At 36.6% G+C, this 10,277-nt stretch overlaps 1 protein-coding gene across 1 annotated transcript in view; it reads right to left on the bottom strand.

Moving 5' to 3' along the window:
* Positions 1–260: 260 nt before the first annotated feature.
* The window catches only part of LOC110033408 (3-oxoacyl-[acyl-carrier-protein] synthase I, chloroplastic-like), a gene marked incomplete at its 3' end in the record, with an annotated part of 25,958 nt that continues 15,941 nt past the window's right edge, over positions 261–10,277 (bottom strand). Inside the window, 3 exon segments of the mRNA XM_020737379.1 lie at positions 261–327; positions 921–1,022; positions 1,136–1,249. Coding sequence (XP_020593038.1) covers positions 261–327; positions 921–1,022; positions 1,136–1,249 — 283 coding nt within the window.

Here is a 10,277-nt window from a genome sequence, read left to right as displayed (position 1 = left end):
AAAGGGGGTGGTTTAGGATCACTTTTATTTATTTATTTTAATTATTACTTGAAATAAAACATATTTAGTAGTTATAATAAGTTTTTTTAAAAACACTCAAAAATAATTTAGGTGTTCCGAGAATTTTTAAAAACAAGCTAATTAGTTTTGAAAACAAAAATAAGTGTATGCAAAAAATGAATTAAATAAACATGATTTGAGGGTAAAAAACAGAGTAATTCAAAAGAAACCCCAAGTATTTGTGATTCATTGAAACTCACCAACATTGACCTCATGTTGCTGCTTCTTATTAGCCACTGTATCAAAGTCGACAGCAGGCTCGGGGTCCTACGAAGTCAAGAAGAATGCAACAGAAGAAATATTAATTGAAAAAAATGTATATTTATTTTTTTAAATCAGATATAGAAAGAGCTAATGAGCTATTGCCTAAGCCAGTAAATAGTATATATCATATAGTATTGTCCTTATGATAAAAAGCTGGGGTGGGAGCATAATGCTATAATTCTACAGAAGACAATCGAACTCTTAATTATACATACATACACACATATATAAATATATATAAATAAATAAATAAATATATACCTATATATATATATATTATATAAAGGCAGCAACTCATTCAGCAAAAAAAGTCAACTTTTAATAACATACCTGCCACCCAATTCCTAGGTATTATATAACGTCCAAACTTTACATTTTACATTTATAACACCAAATCTTACATATCACATAAAAAAGACGACCATTTTAACTTTTGAAAAGTGAAACTTACCTTTTTATGCATATAAGGTGGTATGCATGTAAAAATTGAAGTTTAGGTGTTAAATATGAAAATACATAAAGAATTAAGTGGTATGTACGTAAATCTTCCAAAAAAAAACCAAAAGAAAAAAAAATAAATAAAAAACTGCGCTTACAAATTGGTTTATGGTAGGGTGCAGCCACCCAGTAGTAATAGCCTTTGCACAAGCAATGGCTTCCAAACCCCCAGAAGCACCAAGGCAATGGCCTATCATGGACTGAAGGTAGAAATTTTTAAGGTACATTAAATAAGAACACAATCATTGAGAGGAAACAAAGTAAGTAATATTGAAAGGATTTATCCACAGATATGAAAAATTTAGATATCTACCTTAGTTGCATTCATCTTGATATCCTTTGGGTTCTTGAACACCTTTTTTATGGCATTCACCTCAGCAAGGTCACCAGCAGGTGTAGATGTAGCATGAGCATTAATATAATTAACCTGAAAAGAAAATCAATAATACATAAATGAAGAGCCTGAACAGCATTTCATATCATTTTAGATAAAATTTTATAAAACAACGGTAAAAATAGCAGCAAATCACACAAAATGGTACTACACAACATCGTTTTTGAATTGGCTTTTTTCTGTTATTATGCATCGTGAATGGGCAGTTGTGGTTGGGGTACCTGAATTCAATGTATGAATTCCTGATACCAAGATGCCACTGTGCTTCTTGCCCGATGGTAGGTTTGGAATTGAACTTGTTAGTATAACAGAATGTGCATATAACATTAGGGAAATTTACATCAATAGCACCCAAGTCCTATGTATTTACATGTATAATCCTAGCTTTTACTTTTTACAGTCATACCACCCAAATCATTCATATCCCATCAAAAGTATCACTATTTTAACTTCTAAAAGTAAAATGCACCTTTTCATGCATGGATAAGGCGGCATTATGTAAAAATTGAAGTTTAGATGTTAGATACAAAAAATTCATAAGAATTGAGTTGTATGTATGTATATCTCCCATAACATTATTCCATGTGAGAGATCTAGCCAGTTAATAAACCTCCATCGTCTTAACCTTAAAAAATCAAAAGAAAAATCACAAGACGTCACCCAGTTGATTTAAATTTTACTCAGATGTAAGTGAGCCAAGCCAGCTCGTGCCAGCTCACGAGTCAGCTCGAGCTCGACTCATTAACGAGCTCGTGAATCAAGCATATCGACCTATGAGCCGCGAACTCGTTCTCTAGCTCAAACTCAAGTTTGTTTATTAAATGAGGTCGAGTTCAAGCTTGTTTAGGCTCGGCTCATAAGCAAACTCGATCAGCAGATCAATGGTCATGTTGATGCTTTCTTTGGCGAGCTGCCATGACACTCCTCTAGCCTTGATGACATCACAGGTGAGAGCTCCCATGATAATTTGATTTTTGGCTCGAGCTTGAAAGACATTGGGAGTTAAGCTTTAGCTCGAGCTTTCATCTTTACAGATGAGCCGAGCTTGGGTTATAGGCATGATTTGAGATTAGCTCAACTTCTTTACACCCTTAACTTTCACTACTATGGAAAGAGATATAAGATGCTACCCTTTTCTCATTCAAGCAAGGCATCCACAATAGTTCATTGTAGATAAATGGTGGTTGGCACACCTAAAGGCAATTGTGATGCAAGTTTCAATTAATATGGCATCGGTCAGTAGATGGTTGTCAGGCTGGCTCATGTAAGGGACTGCCGCGCTATGTCTTGAGGATGATGGATGCGGGAATGGTCCTTTAGTGGTTGGTAGGGATGCAAGTTTCATTGCAACTCAAGCCCTGATAAGTCTTGTGGAGGGTTTTTCAAAGGATTTTAATAGGATATGGGTGACAAGCAAGGCTTGGATAATCTCTACAAATAAACGGAATCATGGAATGATCTCACAATAAACATGCACAGACGGTGTTTTAATTTTGGTGGCAAGGATAGTCCAATGGTGGCCGCTTCCAATCTTAAATATACTATCATAAATGTTGGTGCTTCCATGGTGACAGATCGATGCTTCTTCAATGGATTAGTAGAAATATTCAGAGAACATTCACTGCTTCTCAATTAGGGTCATCGAAAAATAACAAATTTCCACCATTTTCAAACGGCTCGACTGTTTTAATGAGCAGTCTGCAGCAAATATATTGTAAAATGGTGCAGTTAGTGATTGAGGCATGATAACTTCAAAAAGTTAAAATCTTTCAAAAAGATCTGCACAGTACTGAAAGGACATTTGGAGAATCACAAACAACAAGCACTGCTTATGGCTCCCTAAACGAGAGCTTTTTATAAGCGGCGAGACAACTCACATGGCCATCATTAACAACAGAGTTGGTGAAGTCGACTTCACCCTTATCCTTGCATGAAGCAACAAGGTTGTGACAAGAAACCGACCTGTTTGGGCTGTTTGATGGGTTCGGGATTTTTAAAGCAACTTATTTTCGATGATTTTGAGGTTTATGAATTTGTGATGATGTGCCGGTCATTGCAGAAGAATTTTCAGCTAATTTTGAGCTTAATTGGCATCTGATATAAAACATGAATAAATTTATTCACCAATTTGATTATCCAGATCGCATAGAGATGCTTGCTCTAAAATGAAAATCATAATTGATTAGATAGTGATATTTACGATCCTGTCGGACATTATACAAGAGTTTTGGTTTCATTCTCAGCTAATTTGGTACTTGGTTTAATCAATATAAATAAAATTAGGCACCAATTTTAGTTGAGTTGCCTCAAGATGCATGTTTTACATAAAAACATCAAACATGTGATTGATTATATATGATTTTTTATAATTCCAACAGAAACATTATTTATCCACCCAAAATCAGGCACTAATTTTATTGATTTGAGTAGCCTTGAAATGTGCATCCTACCTTGTACTTGGTCAAATAGGAATATTTATAATCCCAATAAAAACAATTTCTACCAATTTATTTATCTAAAATTAGGGAACAATTTGATTTATTTGAGCAACACAGGCGAGCAAGGTGGCAGGATGGCATGAGTGTATATATCTTAAGATCCCTTCCTAATTATAACGTCACTGCCACTCCTCATCCCCCAACATAGAAACAGAAAATAGAACGTACCCATATCCAGTTCACAAGACTAGCAGGTAGTGTGAGAACAGCAGTAAGTTATACACGATCACATTCTACCAAAACTATTACAAAAAAGTAAGCCGCAAAGTATGAATTCTCTAAAGGGAAATTTTCATATATACCACAATTCTTATGAATTTACATATCTAACACCCAAAGTATGATACATACACTTATAACAACTTGGAGTCATAAAACTATCCATGGAAAGGTGTATTTCACTTTTAAAAAGAAAATGATGGTGATATTTTTTATGTGCGCTAAAGATTTGAGTGGCATATATGTAAACACAATAAGAATTGTGAGATATGTATGTAAATGACTGATGCAGCTCTGCGATCCGGATGCAGCCTTCCTGGAGCTGGGTGCACTTCTCTGGACAGTTATAGTTGGGTTTCTATCATATCCATATATATAGATATGTATATATATATACTTATATAGTTACATATAGTCTATAATCTGCTTACCATAATATTTGCTTGGGCCACATTAGCTATTTTTATAGCTTTCTTAATTACTCGTTATGAAAGGAGTGTGGTCCCCCCAGTGATTAGTTACAACATTACTCTCGTTTCGGCTTTAGAGTGTGGTAAGAACCATTGTGCTTCTACAGTTTTCTGAATTACAGAACTTTCACCTGATTTCCTTTTCTTCCTGCTTATTTTGCTCTGTTCTTGGCTTTTGCTCCATCAAGTTTTGCATCATATTGGTATCAGAGCCAGAAATGGCGCACGGCGCAGAACTTCAGCTTTTGGCGGTAATCAGAGCTGGGAAGTTTTACAGAAGTTGCAGACGCACCTCGAGCGCAGGGTGGACAGCCTCGCCACCGATTTACGGTTTTTTGTCACTGAGATGGGGCAAGAACTTCAAATCTTTTGCAAAGGAGGATCAAAAGTTCCGACAACTACACCGTCGGTCATTGATAGAGGAAACCACCATTGGGAATTGTGGACGACAGCCTACGCAACAACATTGCCGTCCTCTAAACTTGCATCACGCTTGTGTCGACAAAGAAATGCACATCCGCAATGATCTCATTACTCGGTTTCAGATTCGGAGTCACATGAAGACAAGTTGCTCGAAGAATTTCCACATCGCCTCCGACCAGGTAGGGAACATCTTTACAGCAACTGGAAGGTAAAAATTGATATTCCCTACTTCGAAGACCACCTGCATATCGAAGATTACTTGGATTGGGACTTGGCGATGGAAGCATTCTTCAAGTATATGGATGTTGATACTAAAGGTGTGCTACGTCGCCTGTACATTGAAAGGAACAGGTGCTTGGTGGCAGCCAGTGACAAAACCTCACCAGAGAGGGATGAAATTAAAAGTTGGGCTCGGATGAAGCAACTTCGACGTAATCATTTTCTAACTTTCGATTATGAACAAATTTTGTATGTAAAATTCTGAAGATGCTCCCAAGGGAACCGATATGTCAGTGCTTACGCCGAGGAATTCCACCGTCTTAGTGCCCATAATGATTTACGTGAATCTAACCAACAAATTGTAGCTCCCTATATTGGAGGATTGAAGGAGGCTATACAGAAAAAATTGGAGATGAATGTTGTGTGGTCGTGGTCGCAAGCAATAAATTACGCATAGAAGGTCGAAATTTTGTTAAACCGAACTCCACGTTCTTTTAGCCATCAAAAATCAGTTGTCCAATCTTCCATAGATGGTGGTAAGGGACCTCCTTAGAACAACTAACCTATCTCTAGTCCTACACCTAATTCTGCCACTGCATCCAGTGGAGAAGATGCTATAGCAAGTGACATAATGGTGTCTTATAAAGATAGTTTATATCTGTGACCGGGGCCCATGAAGTGTTTCAGATCTTTCCAACCCGGACATCAATCTAATTAATGTCCAAACCGAAGGCAAATACAAGTTGCAAAAGGGGAAGGTGATAGTGACGATGAATGTCACGAGCATAATCCAATCAAAGAAGGTGAAGTGGAAGAGATTCCTGTTGATGAAGGGGAAATCTTAAACTTTCTAGAGAAAGTACTACTTGCTCCGAAATAACCTATTAAATCCCAATGCGATGCTATTTTCCGGACTAGACGCACAATTGAACGTAAAGTATGAGAATTAATTGTTGATGGTGGGTGTATCGAGAATGTGATACCTAAATGTGTTGTAAAAACATTGCAACTAAAGCTCACCAAGCACCCAAAGCCAAACAAAATTACAACAACAATAACAACAAGCATTAATCCCACTAAGTGGGGTCGGCTAAATGAATCCATTTTCTGCATTGCATCCTATTGAGTGTCATATTTTCATTTAATTCTAATAAATTAAAATAATTTTTTATACGATATTCCCAAGTCTTTCTAGGTCTACCACTGTCTTTCTTAACATAAGTAGAATCTAAAACATTTATTCCCCCTAATCGGATCATCAGATGGTCGACGCTTAATTTGACCAAACCATCCAAGACGACTCACTGTAATTTTTCCGCCACTGGAACTACACCAACCTATCACGGATATAAGTCTAAAGCTACTCATCCACCTAAGCATTCGCATCTTGGCAACACTTAACTTAATTTTATGCTTCTATTTTAAAGCCAAAATTCTGCGCTATAGAGCATTGCAGGTCTCACCACTATCTTATAAAATTTTTCTTTCGGTCTAAGTGGTACTTTTCTATCACACAACAGGCCCAAAGCATTCCTAATAACATTCCCAACTATATCAACATCACTCTGAATGATAGACCCGAGATATCTAAAGCCTTCACACCTTCTAATAATTTAATTACCACCCATAGTTATAACTCTATCACTAGAGCTATTATTAAAATTACATTCCATGTATTCAGTTTTAGTTATACTCAAACAAAAGCCCTTAGACTCCAAAGTAGACATCCATAATTCAAGTTTTTCCCAAGTCTTTCTCTAGTCTTATCCACAAGAAGGATATCATTAGTGATACAAAATTAGTTGGAGTAAAAAAGGAGTTGAGGATAGGGCGATCTAACTAGGTAAAGTGACAATTTATATTGGGAAGAATTGTATTTGTGAATTGATTGTGACATTATTGAGATGGATGTGTGCCATCTGATTTTCGGTAGACCTCGACAATTCGACATGGGTGTTTTGTATGATGGGCCATCAAATGCCTGCACTCTTGAGTGGAATAACAAGAAAATTCAGTTGTTACCTTCTACTCCTTTTCCAACTCACACATCAAACAAGTCAACATACATGGTCGTCCCGGGTTCCCAATGGCTGACCGATTGCTCCAAACGTGAGGTAGCTTATGCAATTTTCTATGCCAAACAAAATTTGGTTTCGAATTAAGCATTTCCATCCATTCAAATCCTCATTCAACAATTTTTGTAGATCACATTTGCTGCCTTGCCGGATCAACTACCTCTGCGAGCCATTCAAAACAATATCGATCTAATTTTGGGATCCAATTTACCGAACCTTGCTCATTACCGCATGACTCCCAAGAAACACCAAAAACATCAAGAGATAGTTGAAGATTTATTACAGAAGAACTTCATCAACCATAGCTTGAGTCCTTATGCGGTATGGGCATGATCGTGCCTAAGAAAGACGGCTCATAAAGGATGTGCATAGACAATCACGCCAACAAAAAGATCAAGATAAAATATCATTTTTTAATGCCTCGTATGGAAGTTTATTAGATAAACTGCAGGGGAAGTCATTTTCTCCAAGTTAAACTTGAGGAGTGGGTACAATCAAATCCATATCCGCCTGGGTTACGAATGAAGATGATATTCAAAACTAAGGAAGATCTATAAGAATGCAAGTGATGTCTTTTGGTTTGTGCAACACTCCAGTACTTTCATGAGGCTAATGCATGAATTTTTAAGAACTTTTATTGGTCAATTTTGTGTCGTCTATTTTGACAATATTCTTGTATAAAGTAAGTCACTAAAAGAACACTTTGGACATTTGATGTCGTTGTTCATCACTCTCCGAAATCATAAACTATTTCTGAATTTAGAGAGGTGTGAATTTGCATTAACGGAAGTTCATTTCCTAGGCTCCATCATAGGAGCGCATTTTCTGTCCGAACTCCTGGCGTAACTCTACATGCTGCGGAGGTTATTTCTAAGTTATTTTCAGGTTATTTTTGGGTTATTTTCAATAATCCCGAAATAACCTAGAAATAACTCAAAAATAAAGACCGCGGGTTATTTCAGAGTTATTTCATGATTATTAAAAATAACCCAGAAATAACCTGAAAATAACTTAAGAATAACCTCCGCGGCACGTAGAGCTACGTAGAGCAACGTCAGGAGTCCGCACAGAAAAATTAGGCCCATCATAGGACATGCAGGTGGAAAGGTGTATCATAAGAAGATACAGGCTAACCAATCGTGGCCAAAACCAAGTCAATTAAGAAAGTTCGTAGTTTCTATTGACTTGCCAACTTTTACATGAGTTTTATCTGAAATTTTGGTCCTATTGTTGCACTGTTAACTGATTGCCTAAAACGGAAAAATTTTTATTGGGTTAAGAACAACAAGAGAGCTTTCTCAATTTAGAAAAGCACTTAAGTTCAGCTCTTATGTTTGGTATACCAGATTTTGTGAAAAGCCCTTTCATGTTGAAACTGATGCCTCGGCGGTACGAATTGGCGTAGTTCTATCATATGAAGGAAAGTCAGTGGATTGCTTTAGCGAAAAGTTGAGCACGACAAGCAAAAGGTGGTCTATATATGAGAAGGAACTATATGCACTTATTCAAGCATTAAAGACTTGGGGACATTACTTATTGCATCATAAATTCATCATATTTAGTGTCCATCAACCCTTACAGTTCTTACAATCGCAGAAAAATCTAAATTGAATGCATGTATAATAGGTTTTGTTCTTACAAAAAAAAATAGTTTTGTGGTGAGACGCCGTGCCGGTCACACCAACCGTGTAGTTGACGCTTTGAGTAGTGGAGCAAGCTTGTTGGTCACGGTCCAAACTAGCATCACATGTATGGAAAATTTGCGAGATTTATACCATTAACGATGAAGATTTCTCAATTACTTGGATGATTCGTATGAAGCACTCTCCTCAAAGTGATTATTTCATTCAACAAAATTATCTTTTTAAGGGCAACCAATTGTGTGTTCCTGACACTTCACTGAGACAACAAATTATTTTAAATTTTGCTCATGCGGGTAGAGATAGAACTTTCAAACTTGTGCAATCTAAATTCTTTCGACCCAAATTGAGAAGAGATGTGTGTCGATTGTGGAAAAGTGCTCGGTATGTCGACATTATAAAGGTAAGAGAAAATATCGAACTCTAACTATCATTACCAATTTTGTATTCTATTTGGGAGGATCTTAGCATCAATTTTATATTGGCCCTACCGTGCACCAAATACGGATCAGACTCTATTATTGTAGTTGTTAATCATTTTTCCAAAATGGCTCATTTCGTGACTTGCAAGAAAACTAATGATTCTTCGAATGTTTTTAAACTCTTCTTTAAGGAGATCATGCACCTACACAGCATCCCAACGAGCATTATATCTGATCGTGACATCAAATTCGTTAGTTATTTTTAGACGTAATTGTCGAAACAACTCAATACAAATCTCCAATTGGTTTAGCATATCATCCACAAATGAATGGGCAAACTGAAGCCATCAATCGATCTTTAGGTAATATGATTCGTTGTATTGTAGGTAATCAACCGAAACAGTGAGAAGAATATTTGGGGCAAGCAGAATTCACATTTAAAGAACTGAACCACTTAGTGGATCTTACCATCATTCTGAAACCGAAAAGGCAGCAGCGCAGAAACATGGGTGAACAATTTTGAATCTATGTTGCGGGAAGTCAAGGATAACCTCACAATTTCATCACAAACTCACAAAAAACAAGCTGATAAATCCTAGACGCACAAAAGATTTCAAGAAGGGGAATTAGTCATGGTGCGGCTTTGCAAAGATATATTCCCACAATGAGTATATTCTAAGTTAAAGTCTCACAAGATCGGATCATTTCCCATTAGCAAACGCATCAATGACAATGCCTATGTTCTTAAATTTCCTCAAGATCTCAACATTTCTTTCACATTTAATGTGTCTGATCTCTATGTGTATCATCCACCTAACGAAGGGGAAGCTCGGATTTTTGAACTCGAGTCGAGTTCTACGAAGGTGTAAGAGAACTGAGGCGGCTCTCCGACCCGGATGCAACCTTCCTGGAGCTGGGTACACTTCTTTGGACGGTTATACTTGGGTTTCTATCATACAAACATATATATACATATATACATACATACATATATATACATATATACATACATACATATATATACATATATACATACATACATATATATACATATATACATACATACATATATATACATATATACATACATACATA

This window comes from Phalaenopsis equestris, unplaced genomic scaffold (assembly GCF_001263595.1).
Source record: "Phalaenopsis equestris unplaced genomic scaffold, ASM126359v1 Scaffold001173, whole genome shotgun sequence".
Taxonomy (NCBI): domain Eukaryota; kingdom Viridiplantae; phylum Streptophyta; class Magnoliopsida; order Asparagales; family Orchidaceae; genus Phalaenopsis; species Phalaenopsis equestris.
Note: the sequence above shows the minus strand (reverse complement) of the source record. Positions and strands in the feature narration are given on the sequence as shown.